This window comes from Ailuropoda melanoleuca, chromosome 7 (assembly GCF_002007445.2).
Source record: "Ailuropoda melanoleuca isolate Jingjing chromosome 7, ASM200744v2, whole genome shotgun sequence".
Lineage (NCBI taxonomy): Eukaryota > Metazoa > Chordata > Mammalia > Carnivora > Ursidae > Ailuropoda > Ailuropoda melanoleuca.
The window spans coordinates 23,045,479-23,072,002 of NC_048224.1; the positions used below are offsets into that span (position 1 = coordinate 23,045,479).

At 38.9% G+C, this 26,524-nt stretch overlaps 3 protein-coding genes across 4 annotated transcripts; 1 reads left to right on the forward strand and 2 right to left on the reverse strand.

Annotated features, from left to right (window-relative positions):
* Positions 1–742: 742 nt before the first annotated feature.
* Positions 743–11,821, reverse strand: TOPORS (TOP1 binding arginine/serine rich protein, E3 ubiquitin ligase). The gene is made up of 3 exons (XM_019809021.2): positions 11,520–11,821; positions 9,812–10,006; positions 743–4,314 (listed from the first exon to the last, which is right to left on the reverse strand). The coding sequence occupies exons 1-3, from the start codon at positions 11,520–11,522 to the stop codon at positions 1,381–1,383; spliced, it is 3,132 nt and encodes a 1,043-aa protein (XP_019664580.1). The 5' UTR covers positions 11,523–11,821; the 3' UTR covers positions 743–1,380.
* SMIM27 (small integral membrane protein 27) lies at positions 11,386–12,117 on the forward strand. Its single transcript, XM_034664007.1, has 2 exons — positions 11,386–11,565; positions 11,903–12,117. Exons 1-2 carry the CDS (start codon positions 11,521–11,523, stop codon positions 12,023–12,025), a joined length of 168 nt encoding a protein of 55 aa, XP_034519898.1. The 5' UTR covers positions 11,386–11,520; the 3' UTR covers positions 12,026–12,117.
* Positions 12,118–12,570: 453 nt separating this feature from the next.
* Positions 12,571–21,839, reverse strand: NDUFB6 (NADH:ubiquinone oxidoreductase subunit B6). Of its 2 annotated transcripts, XM_002928268.4 has the most exons (4): positions 21,533–21,830; positions 19,616–19,708; positions 13,802–13,846; positions 12,571–12,750 (listed from the first exon to the last, which is right to left on the reverse strand). In XM_002928268.4, exons 1-4 carry the CDS (start codon positions 21,710–21,712, stop codon positions 12,682–12,684), a joined length of 387 nt encoding a protein of 128 aa, XP_002928314.1. In that variant the 5' UTR covers positions 21,713–21,830; the 3' UTR covers positions 12,571–12,681. The 2 variants fall into 2 exon arrangements, with proteins under 2 accessions (XP_002928314.1, XP_011234396.1); XM_011236094.3 differs by lacking the exon at positions 19,616–19,708 and having other exon boundaries at positions 21,533–21,839.
* Positions 21,840–26,524: the final 4,685 nt, after the last annotated feature.

The window sequence follows — 26,524 nt, forward strand, 5'->3', positions numbered from 1 at the left end:
CTTTGGTTAACTTTGCCTTCTTTTAGCTCTTGGAACATGCTAGGCTACCATTCTGCCTTCGGATCTTTGGACATCTTTTCCTTTGCTAAGAACAACTCTGCTCCTAGCTAACATCTCCTTGTTTTCCGAATTTCAATTCAGCCATCACTTCCACAAGATTAGGCCCCCACTGTATGCTCTTAAAGGAAATTATACTTTCTCTCCAGAGAACTTATGGTTTGTAATGTTTACATATTTGTCCCACGAGGGCAAGGAGCAGATCTGCTTTGTTCTATCACTGAAATCCTAAAAACAGTACAGAATCTGCCACACTGCAGGCATTCCAACTTCTGCTGAACAATGACTATGGCAGCAAGGCAAACTGAAGGCTGAATTAGACTTAATCCAAGTTCGGTTCTTCCCTGGCAATCTTACTTTCGGCTAGATGGAGAGCACTTTGTCATCTCTGAAACAGGATAAAACATAAGCATAACCACTTTGTGTACTTCTTTTACCGATGTAAAAGGAGTCTGGCAAGGGTTTTTTTGTTTTTACTAAGCTAAATGCTACATAGCTGCATTTTGTTGAAGACAGATATTCCTCATAACCAAAGAACTAAAATAATTAAAAAGCTATGCGGTTAAATGCAGATCACCTGATTTAGTATTTGTGACAAGTATATCCTTAACTATTTTCAAGATTTTAGCTCCTCTAAAATAGTTTGATTTTTCTTTTTAAAGGCAATACTGCATAGGAAAATTTCTGGATTCTTGTTTTAAAGTGTTACTGTTTTATTTTTTATTTTGTTGAATACACATTTGTTTCACTGGCAGTCCAGATAAACAAGTATATAAAGGAAATGTTTAAATTTTTCTTTTGGCAGATGTCAAGATAAACTGTGCAGATTAAAATGTCTCAATTTAACCTGAAGAAATGGTTCTGAATCATACAAATTCTTAAGAAGAAAAATAAAGACTGTCCAAAGGGATTCTCCTAGCTTATAACACATTTCCAGAATAACTCTCAAAAAAAAAAATTCAAAAATACTCATTGACTACTTTAAAAATATGTCAATACCATATGGCTTTATGAAATAACTTCTAAAATTTATATATTTTTTTATTTAAAAAGGACCCCAAGTTTTAAATAAACTGCTAGCAATATCATTTTCCTCACTTAAAAGTGCGTATCTCTGAGGGTGGGACATACATACTTTTTGAACAAATAATGATTTTTACAAATTTTTAACACACAGAAAAAAAATCATTTAAAATATTTTTAAGGGGGGAAAGAGTTTTCACCAAAAGTCATCTTTAAATAGACTGCAGTAGATGACACTGTTTTTTGTTGTTGTTGTTTTTTTTTAATACCAACAGAATTCTCAATGAGATGCTTTGGCAGTTAAGACATATCATGGTCTCTACCGAGAGACACTGACATTAATGATGTCCGTGGAGATGGCAATTGCCTTGATGGCTCAGTTTGAATAGAGACATTACTTGGCTGGTTCTCCAAATCAGAGGCAAAAGTAGTCTCTTCTCTTATATCAAGAGTTTGTTCAACTGAAGCTGCCTGGGCTGGAATATTATCCACAGTTTTGTTGGCATTACTCAAGTTGTTATTAAGTGTGGTAATACTACACTCCTTGTCTAGGATGCCAAATTCATCTTCTATTGTAACTACATCTTTAGCTTCAAATGGTTCCAAGGGAGGAGGCAAAAATTCATTTTGTACAGAGTCCTGAGGACCTCTATTGTCACATTCTATATCCTCCTTTACTTCAGAATCCTTATCACTATCACTGTCAATGGTAATTACGACTGGTGAACGTGAAGGATTGTCCCCATGATGTTTCTTATGCTTCTTCTTGTGCTTCTTCTTTTTCTTTTTATGATGTCTAGTTGTATCAGTAGCTTTCCCTTCATAAACTATCTCTACACTTAGGCTCCGGGTCCTCCTTTTTTTCCTCTTGTATTTTGTCTCTCTCTCTGATGATCGGCTGTCTGAAAAGCTGTCACTCTCATTTTTGTGGCTGCCATCCAATTTTGATGAGGATTTTTGGTAATGACCTTCCTTTACTTTAGAAGCAAATTCACGAGAAGGTTGAGCCACTTCATTAGTGCCCTCCAAATGTCGTGTCTTGTATTTTCGTTTCCCCCCGGGCTTTTCATTTCTTACCCACTCAGGCCCTGTAGATGCAGTCTTTGATCTATTACTGGACAGGCTCCTTGATCTGTGCCTTTCATAGTAGTAATATTTCCTTTCACTGTGATTGTTTTTTTTCCTAGCATTTGTTCTTTCAGAAAAGGACTGAATTCTAAATTCTGGACTTGAAGATTGTCTGGAATAATGAGCTCTGGACAGAGTTCTCCTCCTGTAAGATGATTCATAGCCATCCCTGTCCTTGTTTCTACTATAGTAAGTATACTCCCACTTATATCTGCTTCCGTAATTATTTCTTAAATAATAACGATCTCTATTTCTGCTCCGTGATCTTCTTTTACCATGATCACTGCTACGAGATCTTGATCTGCTTGTGCTTTCACTACTGAGAGAGAGAGTTTGGCTTCTTCTTGACCAACTGCTATCTCTAGTTCTTGATCTCTTTTTGTCTCTTCTACCTCTAGGTCTGCTACTCTCCCTGCTTCTGGATCTTTTGCTTTTCATCCTTTTCTTGCCATGATGTTTTCTACGATTCTTCTGATCATGCCCACTTCTACTCTGGGAACGTGAATCTGAACTTCTTGATCTTCCCCTCCTCCTGTGTCTACGGTTGTATGGGGAATATACTCTGTCTCCTCTGATAGATGAGCTCAGGTCTCTGGGAGATGACAAGGACGCAGAGTGTTTCTCTTCCTTCTTTGACTTGATTCTTTTACCAGAACCGCAATGACCTTTATTTATTTGCTCATCCTTTCCAAGGACAGAACGTGGAGATGAACATCTACTAACATCACTATCACCAGAACTGTAGGACTGTTCTTGCATCTTCATAGTCTCCATTTTCTCATAAGAGCCTAACTCCTCAGAATCAGAGGACAGTTCAACAAGTTCTGGGGTCCTCTCAGCTAGTGGTTTAACAAACCCAACAATGACACAATTATCAGAAGACGAATCACTGTCATTATTTAGGTCTTCATTAGTTTGTACTCCTTGTATCTGAGACGCGGCTCTTCCTGTTACAAGTTCTTCATCTGAACTATCAGAAGTATTTAAGAGGGAAGACATGGCAGCATGCACCTGCTCTGAGCTTGAGTAAGATGGCCCTGGAGTTTCATCATCCCATGGTGCCTGACTAACAGTGGTTACATTGATATCCAACTCTTGGGTCTCAGCTTCATCAGGAGATATTGTTATGACTGAAGAATCAGAATGGCTACCTTCTTCATATGAAGGAGCAGGGCAATCATAATTAGCATGCTGGTCAAAAGCTGCCATGTTAAAAGGAGATCGAGCAAAACTGATAAATTCATGTATAAAATGCTCAGTCCGATTAAGTAGAAATGGTCTTAAGTCAGACACAAATTCCCGACTCTCCAAGTCATAGCGAGTAACATTACTCATGATGATGTGCTGGACGATATTCACTAAAGATCCATGAGCTCCAAAAAGAACTGTAAGTTCACGTTTTAACCAGGGGACTAATCTGTGAAGGCAAGCTGGATTTCTACGGAAAAATTCAGCTGAAATATCCCTGCAGCGACCACCATCTTCAATATTTCTAACACGGGCACCAGCACGGTAGAGAGTTCGTCTAAAATTAATAATATCCTGTTCTTGAATTTTCCGCAAAGATCTTTCATCTGCAGTAGTTGGTCTCCTAATTGCAATCTGTCTCATAAGTTGAGGAATTTCACCATTTCTAGGTCTTGTTGAAATGCCTAACCCTTCAAATAGTACTCCACTATCTGGTGGAGTTGTTGTTCTTCTACTCATGGTATTATTAGGTGAATAAACAGAAGCACTTCGATCCCTTGTCATAGTTGTACGATAGCGAAATCGTGGAACATCAGGGGTTGCAAAAGAACCATTATATGAAGGCCTGAGGACATACTCCTTGAAGTCATCTTCTGCCCTCACAGAATGGAAAATAGAATCAAAGGGCTGTTTACATAGTGGACATTCAGCTTTGTTTTTTGACCACTCCTGTACACAGCGAAAACAGAACTTATGTAAGCAGCGATCTAAGTAAGACACATTATCAAATCTATCCAAACATATAGGACACTTAGAATCAGGAGATGCATCAGCTGGTACTGTCTGTTGCAATTTGCTAGTACCGGCTTTAGGTGAAAAGTTGTCCATTTTAAATTCCTTAGCAGCTGATGCCATTATCTGTAAAAGGGAAAAAAATACATCAGTAACTGGATAAAAAAAGAACAGACTAAATCTGAAAAAAAATTGCAAATAACGACTGTGAAACATACATGGGTGAAAATAGCTGAGTAGCTCATTATCCTTGTAATATGAAGGGGCAGTGTGCATAATAATATAGTACTTAAAACACAAACTCTAAAGTCAGGTATTTCCTTGTTTGAATCCTGGTTCTACACCAGCAGTTGTGACTATGTAGATCAGAAATAATAGAACCTGCATCACAGGGTTTATGCAGTTATAAAAAAGCCCTTAGAAAAGGTGCCTGGTACATACTAAGCTCTCAAATATTCTGAAGCATTCTGTTCTTTTAAAAGAGAATTTACCTGAGAAATATTTAACTGAAAATAACTGAAAAAAGAAAATCTACCAGGTACTCATGTATCCACCACTCAGATTTAACTTAACATTTTCTCATGGCTATTCCAATTTTTTTTTAAATGTCCCTTATCTTCTCCTATCCCTCTCTAGAAAACAAAAACCCAAAACACCACAGTCCTCAGCTGGTGTTATTTCTATGTATGGTTTTAGATCTTTCATACATATGCCCTGAACAGTATAGACTATTGACTTGTTTTATTTGTGGAAAGCATTATATATGCACCTTTAAAAATAACTCTAGTGAGATAATTTGCATACCAAAAAGTTCACCTATTCAAACCATTTCTGTAGTTTTTAGTGGAAGATTCTTTCACACACAAAAAAGTATCTTTTAGTGAAGACTAAATGAAATAATTGTAAAAGCATTCAAATAGTTCCTGACTCCTAGCAACTACTGTGTACATGTTCAGTTGCTGTTATTATCATTACTGTACTATTGTTACACTACTATATTCAGTTCCTCACTGATTCCATACAGCATCCCTAAAAAGCCTTGCATAGCTTTTTTATTAAATCCAATGTCAGCCACGAAGTTTCTTGAAATCATGCTTCCAGTGCCCTTCCCTTATTTATTCCCACGAGTATCACTAAAACGGTAACAATTAGTTTGGTTTTCTTTAAGTTTATTAGTTTATGTTGACCCATAACTTTCTAAATGAATTTGCTAGAGCTGAAATTTGGTGTGCATCACATTTTTGGCCTTGTTATCTTATAAAATCACTCTTTAGCTGCATTCTATACGAATCATTGAGTATATATTAAATATTTGCTTCTTCCTTTATGTTTCCTGGGCCTACTGCTCATCTTTCTCCACCTCCTCTATCACAGGAAGTTCCATCAGTGGTCAACTGCTATCAGGTTAGTGAAATAATAGAATTATAACTTTCTAAACAATGGCCATACCGAACTCTAATAAAAACAAAATCCACAACAAAAACTCATGACTCATGACTCATGGTTTTCAAATTAAACTTAAGAGCTCATCTAGGGCATCTTAACTTTCTCAGAGACATAACTTAACTGGAAATCAATCAATGCTGAATGAATGTTTCTTCAGGGATCCAAGTATTTCTAGACTAGAAATACAGAAATCACCACTGTTCTTAAACAGCATATAATTATAAACTGCGTTTGTTAATACATTTAACTATACACAATACTGTTAATATATTTAACCTTTAATATTAGGTAAATTTTTCAGCATTTCCCCCTACTTCTCTCAGGAAAAAAAAAGCCTAAAAATAAAATTTTAGGATCACAGAGTCTGTCAATTAAGGGAAGGAATGAATGAATAGTGGAGAGGGAACTGGATAGGTTATCAGAGAACCTGGACTGAAGACCAGGTTTCCCCTAAAACTAACTCTATAAGCTGGAGACATCCAATTAGATCTAGATTTCAGTTTGCCCCTCTACATAATAAAGAGATTAGACTTTTTTAAAAGACTGTGAATTTCAAGTTAATACATTGTATTTTTTATTTATTTTTTTATTTATTTTTTTAAGATTTTATTTATTTATTCGACAGAGATAGAGACAGCCAGCGAGAGAGGGAACACAAGCAGGGGGAGTGGGAGAGGAAGCAGCAGGCTCATTGCGGAGAAGCCTGATGTGGGGCTCGATCCCATAACGCCGGGATCACGCCCTGAGCAGAAGGCAGACGCTTAACTGCTGTGCCACCCAGGCACCCCAATACATTGTATCTTAATTTGTGTCTTGGAAATACAGAATTTTAGTGCTTACCAAACATTTGTAGTTCACACAAAAATTATAACCCTGAATGCATTTTATTAAAGGAAATTAGTAGGTAGTAAACTTGAAGTTCAAATAAAACAAAATCTCAACTAAGTAGAATTTTTTTTAAAAAAGTGCAATCTATGGGCGCCTGGGTGGCTCAATCAGTTAAGCATCTGCCTTCGGCTCAGGTCATGATCCCAGGGTCTTGGGATTGAGGCTTGATGCTCAGCGGTTGTGAGTCCGCTTCTCCCTCTCCCTCTGCCCCTGCTCCTGCACATACTCTCGCTCTCTCTCACAAATAAATAAAACCTTAAAAAAAAAAAAAAAAAAAAAAGGAATCTTAGTCTTCCCTTCCCTAGTTTTATAAGCCCGTTAACTAATGGGCATAGCATAGCATAAAGCTAACGAATGATCAGTAATGTCATCCGTAATAGATAAAAAGAATAAATTAGAGTTGTACTGTATTTCTCACAATAATATCTTTAGATATAAAGAAAGGTATTCATCAGAAACATCAGACAATGGCAATGAATGTACATCATCAAATAAGAGATTTACTCCTTCAAAAGCATCACTAATGCTAAAATTAAAACATTTGCTAATGGGGCATCAGGCTGGCTCAGTCAGTAGAGCATATGACTCTTGATCTCAGGGTCATGAGTTCAAGCCCCACACTGGGTATAGAGATTACTTTAAAAAACAAATTGCTAAAATATTTGCTGAGGGGCGCCTGGGTGGCACAGCGGTTAAGCGTCTGCCTTCGGCTCAGGGCGTGATCCCGACGTTGTGGGATCGAGCCCCACATCAGGCTCCTCCGCTATGAGCCTGCTTCTTCCTCTCCCACTCCCCCTGCTTGTGTTCCCTCTCTCGCTGGCTGTCTCTATCTCTGTCGAATAAATAAATAAAATCTTTTAAAAAAATAAAAAAATAAAATATTTGCTGAGATACAAATGAAGTAGAATTACCATATGACCCAAGAATTCAACACCTATCCAAGAAAAATGAAAACATATGTCCACACAAAAACTTGCATGTGAATATTCACAGCAGCATTTGTCATCATAGCTCAAAAGTGGAAACAATCCTATCAACTAATGAAAAGATAAATAAAATGTGGCATATCCATAGAATGGAATATTACTGGACAATAAAAAGGGTGAAACACTGATACATGTTACAGTAAGGATGAAACTTCATTAGGCTAAATGGAAAAAAAAATTAGTCACAAAGACCACATGTTGTATGATGCCCTTCATATGAATGTCCAGAAGAGGCAAATCTGTGGATGGAAATAGACTGGTGGTTGCTGGGGGAGGGAGAGGGATTGTAAAGTTTATTTCTGGAATGAAGAAAATGTTCATTTATAGTGGCACAACTCTTTATACTAAAACCTACTGGAGTATAAACTTTAAAGAGGCAAACTTTACAGATGAAATATAAATTATACCTCAACGAAGCTGTTTTAAAAATACAAATTAAGTCATAAAATAGGAATGGCTAGGAAGCAGATTAAGATTCGTAGGTTTATAAAGTCAGGGTTTAGGTAGCAAAGGTGGACCTGATGGTGGATTTAGTGCTCAGGTTCTAGAAGCCTGCAATAAAGGTTTCTCTATCCTAACACTCTAGGAATTGGGACTTCAATTTCCCCACAGACATAAAGATGAAATCAATTCTTCTGATTCCATTTCCTTAACGGCCTCCCAAATTCTGAATAAAGTTTACCACCTTTAGGATACACTGATAAAGCCAAACCTTCCCCAAATTTTCAAATCTATTGGCTTTAACAGAGATAAGAATTCTTCCTGTCACATTTTGGGGGAATTTCATATAATTAACAATCATACTTAGCTAGGGAAAATGGATGAGGGGGGTAAAGAATCAAGAGGCTGGAGTCTAAATTATACACTGGACATTTAAAATGGTGCTGATTACATACAGGGGAGTGACGTTAATTCTAATGCAGAGCCAGGGTTGAAAATCAAAACCACTTTTTAGTGGTGTGACCTGGAGAAAATTATTTAATTTCTCAAAACCTTAAATTTTTTCAATTCTAAAATGGGTTAAGGACCTGAAAAGGTGGTTGTACGAAGGCATATATTCTATATAAACTCTTAGCATAGTGATCAGCATGCAGTTAAGAATAATGTTTCCCCATGTATTGTGACAATAAAGTTAATTTTAGTCCCTCCCACCACCTATCTGATTATAAAGACCCAGAAAGATGACAGCTTATAACAAATCTTTTTTAATTACTGTTTTTATTATATCCAGGCAAAGTGGCTAAAAAAAGATTCAGAAGTAGATCAACTACAATAAACCTCAAGTATTAAAAATAATCTGGGTCCTATCTCTTATGACCTTTGAGAAATTACTGTACCTCCGTCAACTGCAATTTAATCACCAGTTCCAAAGGATCACACGGATCTTACAGGATCTACTGCCCAGATCCTATAAATGTTAATTCCAATTAAAACCATAAAAAGAACTGCTTGGGAACCATTCCCCGCTAAAGCCACTCATTCCAGCTAAGCCTGATTGGTTTTGGCTGACTACAGCTTTGAATTTCATTGACTAAAAACAAAACAAAACAAAGAACCCAACCCTCTTCATTAACTTAAATCTTGGGTAACTCTTAATTTATCTTAAATAATCTTGAAAATTACCTACCAAAAATTCTGTTCACTTTTGCCCTTTACGTTGTTTGCTCCATCTCAGTACTGCCCCCTTCCAGTCTAGGATTCAGCAGCCCACGAGGAAAGCTGCACTAACTGGATGGATGGAGAAACCACAGGCAGGCGAGCCCAGCCCACAATGTGTAACACAGCACACACAACTCCAAGAGTCACGGTGATAGTGGCTTCCTTGGCTTGAGAACGGCCACCGGCCAAGATCGCAGATATGCCCCCACGTGCATTACATAATCACAATGAACTAAAACACTGTTACTCCCATTTTACAGGCAGGCAGTGAGATTAGGGCACGTAACCTAACCTCTGGCACACCTCTAAGAGAGGCGATACCACGAATGAGACGGCGAACGTTTTGTTCTGTGGGTCTTCCCCGCCCCCCCAGAGACCAAGCTCTTTCCAGTACACCGCTACGCTCGCGCCCCTCGGGAGAGCTTCTAGGAAACGCAACCCTCCCCCGCCCACCGGCACAAATCCACAGGTGCGCCACCAGAGCCGCCAGCCCGCCTGCTGGGAGCACCGCCCCGCTCAGGCCCGGACGTCCCCCTCAGGCCCAGATCGCAGCTCCCAGGTCCCTGGGCCTCGTTCCAGGCCGGGAGCGCCGGCTCGCCCAGCCCTTCCGACCCCCACGCCCCATTGTTCGGGATCTTACTCACCTCGGAAGATACCGGCGCAGTCCCAGCTGGGGCGCTCGTGCCAAGCTCCTGGCGGCCCAGAAAGCTAGGTCGGTGACGGCAGGATCCGCGAAGGCGTACCCGGCGACTTCTCCGCCGGCCCTCAGGAGCGGGAGCAGGAGGGGGCGCTTCACCCTCCTCGCGAGACAGCGGAGACCCCGGCGGCTGCTGCGACCCCTGTGACGTAAAGCGCTCATCACCAATGGCAGCTTGAGGGGCGGCAGCAAAAAGCGAGACCCACTCCGCAGCCCCCCGCGCGTCAAAACACAACACCCGCGTGCGTAACGCATGCGCGGAAGAAGGGCGCCGGCACCGGGGGCGGGGCCTAGGGTGCTCGGCCGAGCCCCAGCCCTTCTCCCACCGTCCCCTCCATTCCTGGAATAAGAACTACTGAGCACAAATTACTACCGTCACAGTCACTCTCGTTACCAGTAGTTCGGGGGGGGGTTATAGGCGCAATACTTAATGTTCGCTCCTAACTTACCCGGAAAACACTATAACTAGATTGGTCTCATTTAAACCTCACCAAACTCTGCGAGAAGTTACTGGAATTATCTCTAGTAGATAAAGGAACTGAGTTACTTGGAAGTAAAGTGACCGCGTCCGGTTGCTCAGCTTGGTCACAACACGGGGATTCGAATGGAATCGAAAGCCAGAGCCCAACCAGTGTCCTACGCAGTCTTCATAAAGAAATCTACTCCAGTCTAGGCATAAACAAGGATTACCTAAGAGAACAGGGCCTTAAAATCTTCCCAAGACAGACAACATTTTTCTCTCAAAGGAATACTCTTCCTCTTCCCCATTCCCCGGAATCTGGATCAAAAACTTCTTTAGGTGATATCTGAGATATATAGAGAAAACGTCTGAGCCTAAAGCGGCCCACTGCCCCACTCTACCCACAGGCCTCAGATGTGAGCGTCCCAAACATTCTAGAGTTAAACTTGGTATAAACCGCCCGCGCACAGCCGCCTTTGGCTTAATATCCGATACGTACTACCGTTCTAAGCACATCATAAACGCTCAAGACACACTGAATTACTTGGCAGGTTATGCTAAGTAATTCGTGCTACGTTATTTCTTCTTAGAAGTACCATTTACATCCACAAGCCATTGTGTTCTCAAAGACTTTTGTTTCTGGAAAGAAGGGCTCAATTAACAGGGACTCCCACACGATTCGTCGCTGTTACATAAAAGTGGGTGGTATTCTTGTTTAAGTCAACGATGATTATACGAACGTCTCTCTGTATCATGTGGAAACAAATTCGGGAGGAAACGTTAATCCCTCCAGCGTTAGAAGCCCGTAATATTTAAAATGAAGATTATTTTTTCAAATAAAATTTTAAGTGCACACGACGGTACATTATCTTGCATGATTATTGCAACTGAAAGAAGATCTGCTGACAAGGAACACCCATCAAAATAGCAAAAAAAGGCCATTTTTAACATGTTCTCTCCTTTATCTCATCCCCTCCCTCCGCCGCGAGCTAGGCCCCCCCAATATCACGTGAGCCCGCCCCCAGCTCCGGGCGGAAGAGGCCGGCCGACTGATGGGAAACGCTCCCGGAGGCGAGGGGCGGGCGCTTGTGCCCGGCTGAAAGATGGCTGCTGCCGCTCGGCAGCCGCAGCCCCGGAGGTTACCCTAGGGCCTGCAGTTTCCCTCCGTTTCCGCGGGCCGCCGCCGCCTCCTTACCATGAAGCCAGTGAGCCGCCGCACCCTGGACTGGATTTATTCAGCGGTAGGTCCCTGGTCTGGCGAGGCTCCACGGTGTCGACTCCGTAGGCCCGCAGGCGGAAGGCCCCCTATTTCTTCAGCGGCCAGAAACTCCAAAATCCATTCCTGTATTAAGGCTTTCACTCTCTCACCTCGACTCCGCCTCTTCCTGGAAGACACGCTCTTCCGCTTCTTACGTAAGGGCGGCTGGGTGTACTCGCCTTCGGAACCCCATTTATTCGAGTTTTTCACTGTAATTCCCACCTTAGCAACGTACACGGCAACCTGTTGGGGCGAGGGGAGGGAGGGAAGTATCACTTACAGCAAGTTATTTTGCTTTTATTCCCCCTCTTGCGTTTTAGTTGCTCCTCGCGATCGTATTGCTCTCCTGGGGATATGTCATCTATGCATCAACAGTGGCCGCACGACGACAGCTAAGCAAGGAATACCCAGACAAAATCTCGGGGATGAATGAAAATTTGTAATTCCTCTGGATTTAATTCTGTGCTCATAGTTCTTTACCTGATGCTTATCTAGAACGTGTCTAAAGTAAAATCCATTATGCAAAGTTTCCAAATTTATTTTTGCATAGTCCTTTATAATAGCCACTAATCTGCTAATATTCACAGAGGTTTGTCTTCTACGCTCTTATATAAAACAAATCAACCTAGGTCTGACAGCATGTGAGTACTGGATCATAGATGGAATGACATGCTTTTCAAACTAGAGTTTCTAAATAACCTCTTAAAATGCCTCAGTCTTTTTTAAAACGAAGTGTGTGGAATTGCTGTTCTTATATTTGTTTATTGCAACATTTCATTCTGTTGCATACCTTCACATAAGATTAGATTAAGTGCTGTGTAAGAAAAAAAAATCTATCATCTGACTACTTTTCTACATCCTGTTTTTCAAGTAAAGAATGGCCAGAAGGTGATCACTCATTTTTTTTAGCTTATCCAATTTTTACTTATCGTTAAATAATTCAAAGAGTTGCAAATTGTATAATATTTGTGAAGAAACAGACAACACATATCTCAGAGTAAACTTTATTAAAGGTACTTTTCCAGAAAATATATTTAGTAAATACAGTAATACAGCAACAAACTTGGCCTCGTACGCCTTTGAAATTTTAAAGTAATCTTCAGTGATGTTGATCAGGAAATTCTTTCATTGGTGGAATTACTTCTCCAGTCTCCAGAATTGTATCACCCTAAAAAAAACAAAGATGCATTAGTAGAAAAATCTTTGTCTGCATAGATGATAGTTCCACTTGATCAGATCCCACATAGAAAATCTAGTTTAGTTCTGGCACTCACACTTTGAAAGGGACTTAGACAAAGTAGAAGCTGTCTAAAGATGAGCAGTATTCAGAATCTTAAGGTGTAAGTGAAAGAAGTATAAGGGGAAGTTTTACTCAAACAAAATGTCCAGAAAGGGCATGAAAGTGGTCATCATAAAGATGTTTATTTTAAATATAGAAGAAATCCCCTATTTCCTAAAGCTGAGTTTCAACTGAAGGGTTAATTTTGGTGGTTCACCCTTAAATTCCCTTCTATTGCAGACAATTATGGATTATTGTGACTATGTCATTTGATTGAAGCAAGAATTAAGAGAGTTCTGTTCTTTAAAATTACAGACCTTGGAGATTGATGGTAGTTCATTATCTATGACTAGAAATAGGACAAGAACATAATCTGCATTTTGCTATGCTTAAAGATAACCTCACAACCAGTAAAAATACCAACTGATGACTAAGTAATCTTTTAATGCTGAAAAGACTCAATTTTAAATTAGGATAAAGCTTACATATTTACATCACAAAACTTAAAGTACACATTAACAGATTTTAAATTCACAGATGGAGAGGTTAAGGTCAAACTGCCATTAACAAATGATAGTCTGCAATGAATAACAGAGGAATTCAGTTGCTGTTACTATACCCAAGTGTCTGCTCAGGCTAGTGCCCTAAGTCCTGAACCCTACATGAAACAGGGTACTAGTGAAAAACTGTCGGTATCATCAATTCACTTTAGGACTACAAAGGTCATAAAAGTTTTACAGCCAGCCTCCAAAGAAATATGGCCACCTCCCATTTTCAACTGTAGCTGCTGCCTCATGTTATTTCTTTTTTCTTTTTTTTTTCTTTTACAAGAATATACAAAACAGGCACTTATAATGACAGAAGAGAGGAGCACTTTAATGATTACTTAGGGAGGTAAAGGAGAGAGAATAAAAGAAAAATCAGACATATTAAGACTTACTGGGAATATTCTGGGCTTTCTTTGAACAATGGCATATGGTTTTGTCTGCAATAAAAGTAATTCTCTGTTAATTATGGTTTTAGAGTTTCTTCTAAAATAAAACAGATCATATCCCAAATTTTTAACATAAGCCCCAAACTTTCACCAAATTCCAGACTCACACATTTAACTGTTTACTCAAGATCTTTACTTGGCTATCTCTACTAGTCATCTCAAACTTAACCAGGTCCAACTTATAACATCCTCCAGCCCCAAATGGTTCCCTACTGCAGTAAATGGCACTTTCATTCTCCTAGTTGCAAAGGCCAAAACCCTTGATGATTCCTCAGCAGATCCTGTTGGTTCTATCTTGAGATTGTATCATGAATCCAACTGTTTCTCACCACCTAGTACTACTACCCTTGTTCAAGTCTCTATCATTTTTTTTTCTTTACCTGTTAGTGTCCTGGTGGACGCATGCCTTCTTAGTCTATTCTCCACATAGCACAGGTGAGTGATTCTTATAAGATGGACCACTCCTCTGCTCAAAGTTTCATAACTCTTAGAGCAAAGGCCAAAGTCCTTGCTGTGATCTCTAAGACCCTACACAATCTGGCCCTTGACCACCTCTCTGATCTTCTCTTTCTCTCTCTCTATTGTAGCCACAATGGTTCCTTTACTATTAGTCTAATCAGATGGGTCTGCTTGTGCCTCAGGGCCCTTATATGTAATGATTCCTCTACCTGAAATGCTCTTCTAGATATCTGCTTGATCCATATCATCATTTCATTTATGTTTCTCTTCAAACGGCACTTCCCCAGGGAGACCTAGTCTTTTACCCTGTTTAGTTTTCCTTCCATAGATTATCACTTCCTGTAACATATGCCAGTCTCCAAGACTAAAATAAACACTTCATGAGGGCAGAGACTCAATCTGCTTTGCTTACTGCTATATCCGTGTTTAGAACAGTGCCTTGCACACAAGAGGTGCTAAAAACGTTTGTTAAATAAATGTATTAAGCACATACATCTGCACAAGATACCACATGAACAAAATTTTATTAAAAGATGATTGGCATAATGTAAGACTCGAACTGGAGCCAAAAGCAGGAGATAAAGTCAGAATACAATGTAAATACATTAAAATGTCTCTTAAGTACTGGGGGCCAGCAGCAAGACGACACTGAAATGTCCTTAGAGAGAATGTAAAATTCAATTAGTCAGTAAAGGTATTAGATGAAGCAAACTGGCTAACATTAATGAGGATGAAGACCTACTCAAATCCAGAGGAAAAAAAAGGTAAGGGAGAGGCTTTGGGACCTCTATTGACACAGAACCTTTAATTACATCCATCTGTGGCTTAGGAAAAATCACCTGGAAGTATGACTCCCTCAGATAAGCAACTATATTAAAGTCTTGAATTGTCAAACCAGTAACTGCAGCTAATTAAATCTGCTTCTCTTAGAAGGTAAGTGTCTTTTCGAGCCTAGAAAAATTCAGTTAAATACAGATATAACAAGATTAAATCTAGAGAATAAATAAATATAAACATCAAATTCGATAAGTTCTTAAAACACCGGAATAATCCATATATTCTGCTATTTAGAGCATTTATAATGTTTAAGGTAATCAATCTGGCTATTAGAGGTTCTAAAAGATTAGTTTTAGGATTCTAGTTAAAATGAATAATTGATTTAGGTTTGTGATTATAAGTTTAAAAAGATTTTGCTTCTTAGGGTCATTAATTTGCCCTATAAATACTTAAAAATAAAATTCAACATATAAAATGTATAAATGCAGCTTAAAACATGTAAGAGAATACAATTATGTTTGTAAGTGGAATTGTTCTAGGAGAGTTCAACTTGAATTAATCCAAAGATAATAAGAACAAAGGAGACTGTTCATATTTTACTAGATGTGTAAGTAGTTTAACAGAATTTTAAAACTGAATATACAGAATTAGGGGGAAAAAGGAGGTTTTTAAATTTGAAACTAACAAAATGAATTTTAACTTATATTACAGGTAACTGTGAACAGTTATTTCTGCACATAAAAACCACTCTTGGATATTAAAAACAACCTGCACTGACAGAAAGTAGTAATATATTTTTCTCCTCTAGAGTCTTGCATGTTAAGACAGTTAAAAATAAGACATATGATGATATGAAATGGCCTGTGGACTTACAGGTGAACATAAATATAGAATTTTGTTTAAGCCCATCAACAAGAGAAACAAACCATACTCTGACCCTCAGACGTATAAATTGTTAGCCCCTTTTAATGGCTGCGGAAAGATTTTCTGTTGGTCTATGAAGTAAAAATACTAAACTCCAATTCTAATTCCTACTAGCCTCTACCAAGTTCATGTTTCTAATACATAAGATAAGCCATGTCCACTTGGACATCCCCAAAACATGTTGACGGAACATGGTCCTACACAAATTTACTTCTTTCCAAAACCCTATTTGTAACTTCCAAGGCTGGAAATTTTCGAGTCGTAAGTACCTCTGAGTTTTGGTTTCATCCCCAACTTGAGCTGTCTTCTTTAAATAATGTCTTCTGGCTTCACTTTTCTTTTCTACTTCTGCTATCTTCACCCTAACCAGATTCTCATCAACTAACATTTACTAAACTGCAGCAGCCTGTAGCTGATTTACCTGATGTCAGTACTTTCCTCCCTCCAGTTACCCCCATCATATTGTTCTTTAATGTCCTACATATAGCACTTTTATCAACTCACTCACCTACTAAAAAATGGAAAGCTTCCCACTGCCTACCAGATAAGGTTCAACCTCCTCTGCCTAGTTTTCAAAACCTTCAGGTAAATGGTCTCAGCCCACTGAGCCTACAGACCTGCTATTCTAGTCACCTCTTCAGTCTTGGGTAGATAGGACATGCACATTACTAACTCCTCATCTTTCCTCCTAGCTGGAATAACTTTTCTCCTCCATACTCTTACCCAAATCATACCCATCTTCCAACTTTACTACAAACTCCAGGAATTTTATCTTGCATATTCTTTCCAGAGCAATAAAGGAAGATGACATACTAGGTACTCCATAACTTGTTGATGAATGAACATAATCTGCTTAGTGAAGAACAAAAATGATGTCAGCAATCAGAATTTAAAAAGACCATGCAATAAAGAGAAAAGTTATGTTAAAGGGAATTTTCTGAAAACACCAATTATTTATTTCACACTCCTCACAACAAGCTAAGAGAAAGCAAACCTCAATTGGATTATCTACAATTTGTTTAGGGAGCCCCTAACTTTTGTTTTATCTTGAAATAATTTTAAACTTAAAAAAGTTGCAAGAATTATAAAAATAGGGGCGCCTGGGTGGCACAGCGGTTAAGCGTCTGCCTTCAGCTCAGGGCGTGATCCCGGCGTTGTGGGATCGAGCCCCACATCAGGCTCCTCTGCTATGAGCCTGCTTCTTCCTCTCCCACTCCCCCTGCTTGTGTTCCCTCTCTCGCTGGCTGTCTCTCTGCAGAATAAATAAATAAAATCTTTAAAAAAAAAAAAAAAGAATTATAAAAATAATTTTTTACTGAATCACTTCAGGAAACTGCAGACTGGTTTATTACTTTAGTATTTCCTACAAATAAGAACAATATTCTTAAAATAATCACAATACAGCCATCAAGATCAGGAAATTAATCTGTTTCATTACTGATACATTATTACTTTCTAGCTAAAGAACCCATTCAAATGTTATCAAGTGTCTCACTAACTGGAATTCTCAGAAAATCCCCTTACATGACTTGCTAACCATTGTGTAGGCTCTAAAATTCTGAAAGCCAATGCCATCTTTGTTCATTTAACTAAGCACATAATGCCATTAATCAAGAATTGCATTTAGCTGGCATGCCTCTTTAAGTCCTCCTAAATCTGGAACAAATCTTCAGTCATTCTTTAACTTTTATGATCTTGATACTTTTGAAGGTAAGCCTTCTGCGTTTACTATGCAGAAAAGTCCCTTGTTTTGGCTTGTCTTATGCTTCCTTTTATTAGACTCAGGTTACGCATTTTTGACAGGAATCACACAAAATCGATGCTGTTTTCTTACCGTACCTACCAAGTAGTACATAATTTCAGTTTGCCCCATTACTGGTAATGTTAATTTAGATTTCTTCATGGTATCTGCCTGGTTTCTCCACTACAAATACTCCTTTTCCCTTTGTATCAAATAAGTATGCTGAAGTTAGGTATTATGAGATTAATTTTAGCAACTTTTGATGTTCCTTGGCTAAAAAAAATGTTACTCTGATGATTCTCAAGTGGTGGCTTTTCTAATTGTATCAGTCCTCGTCTGTTTATTATTCAGCAATCCATTGTACAAAAAAGTGCTGTCTCTTCTAACCATTTATTAATTTTTTATATGTATATGGACTTGTGGATTTGCATTTTATTCAGTTGGCTATAATCTATAACTATTGTTAGTTATTTTGATGCTCAAATTGTCCCAGGGGGAGTCCTCTCAATCTGACTCTGTCCTTTTGGTAGATCTCCAACATTTCTGAACACTTCTTTACTTTCTGGCACAATAAGATCACCATGTACTTTTCCTGCTCCAGCCCTAGAACTGGCCGTTTCTCCAAAGAGTTCTGGATCCTTTCAGCGGAGAACTGGGTAAGACCAGGCTGCTAGATATGCTAATAACCATGCAGTGGCACTGCTCTCAGGCCGGTCAGTGGATAGACCTAGACTATCCACATTTACATCTATATAGAATTCTATATCAATACGTATTAAAAACCATGAGTTCATACCAATAATTCCAATTCCATTCCAGTACCACAAGGTTTTCTCTCTTTCCATGTGTGCAACTCCCTTTTCTTACAATGAGAATTCTGGGTTCTGTTATCATCAATACATGTACTTATTTGATCAATTTTCCTATATGTAACCAATCTCCTGTCACTACCATCATACACCAGTATAAATAACCTCACCTCATTCAGGTCCTGATATCTTACTACAGATTGCCACCTCCATCACTGCCCCAAACCACCCTTCTTGCAGATGTCCTCCTCCCCTTGCTCAGGTTCCAATATTCTATCCCAGGTTACTACCACTGCTGCTCTCCAAACAGGTATACTCACCAACTCCCCCCACCCCAACTTCCCCCTCTTCCTGAGATCTAATATCCTCACCGGGTACCAGAATGCCCTCTTCAATCTGTTTGGGTTACAACACTCCATGCTGGGCAGCCACCACTGCTCTCCCTTCTATATACCATTGCCTCAAATGTACTCCTTCCTCATATTGCCTTGAAACTAACACCTATACCAGACTCTCCCTTGGCTTTAAAATATGGCAACTGCCTCATTTCAATCACCACACGCAAGATCTTTCCATGAGAAAGTTCAAGCTTTTGGACATCCTGGATTCTAAAGAAAGAAAATGGTGAAAAATCAGACAGAATGAAGAAAAGGAAAATGGGATGATGACAAAGACAACCTTTGTCTAATTTATCTTATATCTATGCTCAAATAAAGGAGCAGAAATTCTTTGCTCCCTTCTTAATTAGAACCCCAAGTTTACACTAGTTCTATTAGGTCAACTTCATTCTGATCATTTAAACACTGTTTTTATGAGAAAATGCATTTCAAGTTGTAATCAACTAATATAAAGATTAAGTTTTTGAAAAACCTCACTTTAAGTTTCATTAAACCTTTTACTTAACTACTTTATTCAAAGTAGTTCAAAGTCAGTTATAAGTGCCAGATTATTTCCACTAAGTAAAGCAGGGGAAGACGTGCCCACGTAGGAAATAATTTTGTACAATATTAAAAATAAATTCTGAAAAATACATACTTAAAACATACTTACATTCACATGATATTTGATATAATAATGAATAATCCAGGCAGGTATAAGTACATGAGTAAAAGCAAAGAGACTGTGTCGGTACGCCTTATAAATCTGGGGGGGGGGAAAAACATACATAAACAGATATCCCATTTTTTTATGTTTGTGGCAGAAAAAAACATCAATGATATAATGTCATGATTATTTTAAAATGCCTACATGTTACATACTTCCTTACAGTCTGTAACTAACCTCACCCATTCAAATATTTTTATTAAACATAGGGCCTGCTAGGGGATACCTACAGAGTTCAGAGCAAACAAGGCTTAAGGCAAGTAACATTTTGCAAAGCTACAGTAAGATATTCATAGATATATATAAATATTTTAAAGACTTCTAAAAATATCATAAGTTTACTAAAGATAAACATGGCATAAATAATGAAAGAATAATTTTAATCAGTTTGAGTAATCAAACCTACAGAATTTTTCAGGTACAGCCAAACCCCAATTTATCAATTTCAGATACCCACAATCAACATCACTTGCACCATTCTACGTGTAAGGTAGACAACCTTGAGCACACCAAAGCTTGAAAAAGAATATTTTACATATGGGGATGGGGGTGTTGCAAGCACACTTTGAGATGCTTTCAGGCACACTATTTTAAAAGAGAAAGGCAGAACTGAAAATGGATCTTTTCCATGGCAGCCAATTCGACTGAAACACATCTATCTTACCTGGGATAACTAGATTCTAGGTGTTATAGTATATATGATTAGGGAAGAAAAATTAAAGTAAGGAAAAACAGACTGAAATACTTATTTACTTCCTTACATCACTGGCTGATGGGTGGGATGTCAACTTTCAACCAGTAGCTGCCAAAATCAACAAGTAATGTCAGGGATACAAAAGGTGAGACGAGGGTTGAATTACAGTTTAATTTTACCACCCTAAAGTATCTAGTACAACTTTCTCAGAAAAATTTGCACAAGACTTGGTAGCACAGTAAGAAAGTAGATAACACTTGGATCTCAGCGTGAACTCCTTCAATTCCTAGCTCTATGACCACGGATAAATCACTCAATTTTTGCAGGTCTCATTTTCCACATATTTAAAATAAGGATTAGGAGTAGTTTCTACCTTACAGAAGTAAAGAAATAAAGTAACACACGTAAAACCCTCAGCAAAATGCAGGGCAGAAAGTAAGTACTCAAGTGTTACTTAATAATATTATTACCATTATTATTAGCCAATGTCATAGCTTATTGAAAACAATTCTGAGATATAGTGTTCATCACTTAAATTGATGTAATTTAATGACCTCAAGAAAATGTCCAGAGACCCTGAAAATAAAGACAGCTCTTAAATGAGCGATTTTCTACAGTGTAAAGTTCAGAAATGGCACTTTTAAACTAAACTGTGCTAAAAGAATATAGTGGTAGTTCAGAAAGGTGGCTCTTGAATATAACTCATTAAGCATACCAATAAGACCCTATCTTTCATGGCGATCACATGGGGCTGCATGACCAGTTAGAGACTCCCCGTGTCTTCTGGTAGTTGAGCGTAGTGTTATTCTCTATAACCTCAACTTTAAAAAGCAGACAGGTGTCCTTATATACTAAAATCACCGAATTTTCACTCAAGTGAATCTTTCTATCATTCTGTAAAACCTAAGCAAAGATCTCCCTCCACTTCATCACACTTGACAGAAGGGTAGACTCTCCCGAACTCCTGACCTCCAGAGCTCTCCTGGGACAACATAGCGTCCCTGCTAAACCGAAGTCTCGGTTGAACCTGGTTCTCCCTCAGAGAACTACCGGGACTTGCGGGCCCAGTGATGTCAATCCTCGGTGTGGCTACAATAAGCAGGCCCAACAGCCAGGCCCGGGGTTGCGACGGGGTGTGTGCATCGGGGCGAGGGAGGCCCGTCACTCACCACGTTCTTCCAGGGGGTCTGGTCCCGCAAAAACTTATTCCAGAATCTCTCCATAGGCCACACCCGCTGCGGGGGCAGCACCGGCTCCCGGGCGCTCAGCTCCTGGTCTTTTAGCCATCGCCTTCTCAGCTGTTGGAGCTGCTGCAGCCGCAGTTTCTCGTCTGGCGTGTATCCCGACATGTCGCCGCTGGTACCAAAGCAGGACACGGCGCGTCCCTGACCACGGTCTTGTCACTTAAGCGCGCCCCCTGCTTCGGAGGCGACCTTGCGAGGACGCCTGGGAGCTGCGCGCCGTTATGACGTCATTCTGGTCCAGCCTCTGCACCCGCGCAAGCTCTGCGAAGCGGCTGGGCTTGCGCAATCTTTATCCGCCCAGAATAGCAGGGAGTGGTGGGGGCGCGTTTTAGCTGTGGGAGAAAGGGGGAAAGTGACGGAAAGAAGAAAACAGGAGAGGTCAGAGGACTTGCGTGGTGTGCTGGGACCTGGAAGGATGAGAATATGTGATCCAATGAATGTGATGTCCAAATGCAAATTCTTCTCCTCCCTCTCCGGCTTCAGTACTCCTTTTCCCATGATTTGGAGAGTGGAGAACGTTACTTCCAAGTTAAAAATCCCTGCTGTGTCAGTGACTGATAAAGTGACCTTGGGCAGTCTCAATTTGTTCCTTCATGTGTACTGCGGAGGCTAAAAGAGTAGCTAATAGCTAAGAGAATTGGGCACTTTCATGCTTTGACCCAGCAATCCCCACGTCGAGGGCTCTATCCAAAAGATAACAGTGCTAAAAATATGAAAAGTATGTGCATGACTCTTCACTGCAGCACTAGTTACAATAAAATACTGGAAATTAGCCCCAAATTCCTCAATAGTGGACCGGTTGAATAAATTATGGTGCAATAACGCAATGAATTGCTCTATATTACAATCGTGGAATGTATCGTTAAGTGAAAAAAAGTGGAGAAAAGTGTATACAGTATGCTACCTTTTATACAAAAAGAGAAGAGTGGTAATAATACTAAATATATATACATGTTTGCTTAAATTTTAAAAATAAAAGTAAGGAAACTATTGCTTTGTTTTAAAAATGTTACCAATTGGGGGGCGCCTGGGGGACCCAGTCCTTAAGCGTCTGCCTTCGGCTCAGGGCGTGATCCCAGCGTTCTGGAATCGAGCCCCACATCAGGCTCCTCTGCTAGGAGCCTGCTTCTCCCTCTTCCACTCCCCCTGCTTGTGTTCCCTCTCTCTCGCTGGCTGTCTCTGTCAAATAAATAAATAAATAAATATAAATAAATAAATAAATAAAATCTTTTTAAAAAAATGTTACCAATTGGGGAAGAAACGGAACAGGATAGAGGAAACAGGGATAGAAGCTAGGCGTCTCTGAATATATCCTATGTAACAGATTTTACTGTAGAACCATGTAAACATTTTATGTTATTATAGAACAAAATTAAATTTACAAAATCTTCTCTAAAAATCAAAAGTAAAAACACATGAATCTAACTGAACTGCTAGGTGGCATAACGCCCAAAATATATACCATTTCAAGTAAGTTTAAGCCATCAACTTATTTATATCTATATAGAAAGAGATACCTCTAAGTAAAGGAACTGCCAAAAAAAAATCTTAAACTGTTTTAGGTAATTGTATTGTTGGAAGTGGTGGTATTATTAATCTGACACCGAATATAAACATTTATGCTGGAATTTTTGTAATGAAAGAAAGGCGATACAAATGTAAATTATATGGAGTTTAAGTAAAAACTCTGAAGTCCTGACTTTGAATAAAAAGACTCAGTAACAACTCATGATGTATTTCATCTTTAAATATATTTATCATTTTATCTTAGCTCTGCCCATTGAAATGGCCTAAAAACAATGCCAATCCAGTAACCACGAACATCTCTAGCTCCTAGAATGTGATTTCTAAATACCATTTTCCATTAGAAGGAGGCAGGACTCCTGGAAACGGCAGTTCTCAAACACTTTGCTTCTCAAATTTCTTTTAACTCTTAAAAACTGTTGAGGACCCTAAGGAGCTTTTGTGTGTATGGGTTATACCTATTGATGTTTACTGCATTATAAATTAAAACAGATTTTAAAATAACAAAATATCCATTAACAAAAACTATTTAGTGAGAAGAGTGCCATCGTTTTACATTGTTATAAATCTCTTTAACGTCTGGCCTAATAAATGACAGCATAATTTTTAAAACCTCTTCTACATTTAGTCATAATATCCTACACCAGGTAGCCCTTGGGAAACTCTATATACATTTGTGAGAGACTGAAAATTAAAAAGGGAAAAAAGCATCTTTTGGCCTCACAGACCCCATGAAAGCATCACAGGGACTCCCAGGGATCCCCCAATCACACTTTGAGAACCATTGCCTTAGAGAAATAGCTAATTCCAGGTCTGAGTTAAGAAATGTAAAAGAAACCAGGAACATCTCGTCTTAGCAGAAAGCAGGGAAATTTCTAAAGACAGGCTCATGTCAAAAGGATTCAGGAGCCAACTTAAATAAACTTCCTCCAGTCAAAGATAAAAGAATTTGAGCATCAGTAAGTATAATGACTTCAGTGGAAAGAAAAATACCAAATAGATTCACAGAGGGGCACGTGGGTGGCTCAGTCATTTGAGAGTCTGCCTTCAGCTCAGGTCCTGATCCGAGAGTCCTGGGATCAAGCCCCGCATCTGGCTCCCTGCTCAGCGAGGAGTCTGCTTTTCCCTCTCCCTCTGCCCCTCCCCACTGTTCATGCTCTCTCTCAAATAAATAAATAAAATCTTAAAAAAAAAATAGATTCACGTACATGAGTTCATAATGAGTTTAAAAAAAACCCATTAGTCATTTTTGGATGGTGTTAGGGAACCAACTCATTATTTTGAAAACAAGTGAAGGGGAAAAACCAAGCGTTTTTCTGGCATCTCATATATAAATTGCATCTTGGAGTAACAAAACAGTTGGTGAAGGAAAATTTAATCAAGGAAGCATAAAAACCCAGTAAAAGAAGAAGGGATGGCAGAGATAGAATACCACTATTCTGCAACCATTAGTTTGTTAATGAATCCATACAATGATCATCAAAAGCTGCTGACGTCTCAGTGGGTAGAGCATGGGACTCTAAATCTCAGGGTCATGAGTTCAAATTCCACATTTGAGCATGTAGCCTACCTCCAAAACAAACAAACAAACAAACAAAAACAAAAAAAACACACAAAACTGCTGACGTCCCAAAGACAGCATGTGCGCCTCCTGGTGGAAGAGAGCCTCACTGCCTGTGAAGTAGCCTTGCCAAACAAAAAATTGAACTTAATCTGCTAAATTTCTAGATCTAACCACTCATTTAAAGGAAATACAGGAACAGACTCCTCTAATTCCTATACAACACCAAAATTATACATTCAGAAAAATCCATATCGTCAAAACTGTAGACAAGTGACTCTGTTTCTTGAACAAAAATATATTGAAAGGAAAGACAAAATGAGAGAGGGAGAGAAAGAGAACCCATAGATTTTAAAAGAGATGATAACTCAACAGTAAGAAAATGAACAAGCAGTGTGACAAATGGGCCAAAGACCTTAACAGACACCTCACTAAAGAAGATAAACAGGCACACCTGGGTGGCTCAGTCTGTTAAGCATCTGCCTTCTGCTCAGGTCATGATCTCAGGGTCCTGGGATGGAGCCCCGGGTCAAGGTCCCCACTCAGCAGGATGTCTGCTTCTCCCTCTGCTTTTCCCCCTGCTTGCGCTCACTCTCAAATAAATAAATAAAATCTTTTTTAAAAAAAGAAGATCTACAGATGGCCAGTAAGCATATGAAAACATGCTCCACATCATATGTCATCAGGGAAATGCAAATTAGAACAATGAGATACCATTATACAACTATTAGAAGGGCCAAAATCTGGGACCCTGACAACACCAAATGCTGGCGAGAATGTGGAGCAACAGAAACTCTCACACATTGTTGATGGGAATGCAAAATATTACAGTCACTTTGGAAGACCGTTTTGCAGTTTCTTACAAAACTAAACATACTCTTACTATATGATCCAGCAATCACACCTCTTGGTATTTAAGGAAAGGAGTTGAAAACTTATGTCCACACAAAACCCGTATACGGATGTTTATAGCAGCTTTATTCAGGACTCCCCAAATTTGGAAGCAAGCAAGATGGTCTTCTGTAGATGAATGGATAAACTATGGTACATCTAGATAATAGAATATTATTCAGCACTAAAAAGAAATGAGATACCAACCAATAAAAAGACATGAAAGCACCTTAAATGTATATTTACATTCTGGAAAAGCCAAAATTATGGAGGCAATGAAACGATCAGTGGTTGCCAGGCCAGGGGGCAGGGAGTGGTGTATGAATAGGCAGACACAAAGGATTTTTAGGGCAGTGAAAATATTCTGTGCGATATTATAATAATGGATATATGTTATTATACATTTGCCAAAACCCTTTGAATGTACCACACCAAGACTGAACCCTATGGTAAACTACGGACTTCTGGTGATTATGGTGTGTCAATGTAGGTTCATCCTTGGTAAAAAAAAAAAGAAAAAGAAAAAAGAAAAACAAACTAATAATAATAATAAAATAAATAAAGTACTATTCTGGTGAGGGATGTTGATAATGGAGGAGGCTACACGTGTGTGAAGAGCAGGGGGTACATGGAAAATCTGTACCTTTTTTTCAGTACTATTGTAAATCTAAAACTAAAACAATCAGGTATTTTTAAAATGACAGATAATGAGGGAAATTTGAACACTACCTTGATCTTTTACGATATTAAGGAGTAATTGTTATTTTTTACATGATGATATTGTGGTTATATTTTTAGAGAGGAGTTCTTATCTCTTGGAGATACCCTCTGAAATATTTATGGGTGAGAAAAATTTAGGCCATTTCAACGGGCAGAGCTAAGGTAAAATGATAAATATATTTAAAGATGAAATACATCATGAGTTGTTACTGAGTCTTTTT

Coding starts and splice junctions, on each gene's coding strand:
- TOPORS (XM_019809021.2), bottom strand. Junction 4,315..9,811: donor CTGCGCCGGTATCTTCCGAG/GTGAGTAAGATC, acceptor TCCCTTTTACAG/ATAATGGCATCAGCTGCTAA.
- NDUFB6 (XM_002928268.4), bottom strand. CDS start 21,712: ATGTCGGGATACACGCCAGACGAGAAACTGCGGCTGCAGCAGCTCCAA. Junction 13,847..19,615: donor ATATCAAATATCATGTGAAT/GTAAGTATGTTT, acceptor CTTTTATTGCAG/ACAAAACCATATGCCATTGT. Junction 12,751..13,801: donor GAAAGCCCAGAATATTCCCA/GTAAGTCTTAAT, acceptor TGTTTTTTTTAG/GGTGATACAATTCTGGAGAC.
- SMIM27 (XM_034664007.1), top strand. CDS start 11,521: ATGAAGCCAGTGAGCCGCCGCACCCTGGACTGGATTTATTCAGCG. Junction 11,566..11,902: donor TGGACTGGATTTATTCAGCG/GTAGGTCCCTGG, acceptor CTTGCGTTTTAG/TTGCTCCTCGCGATCGTATT.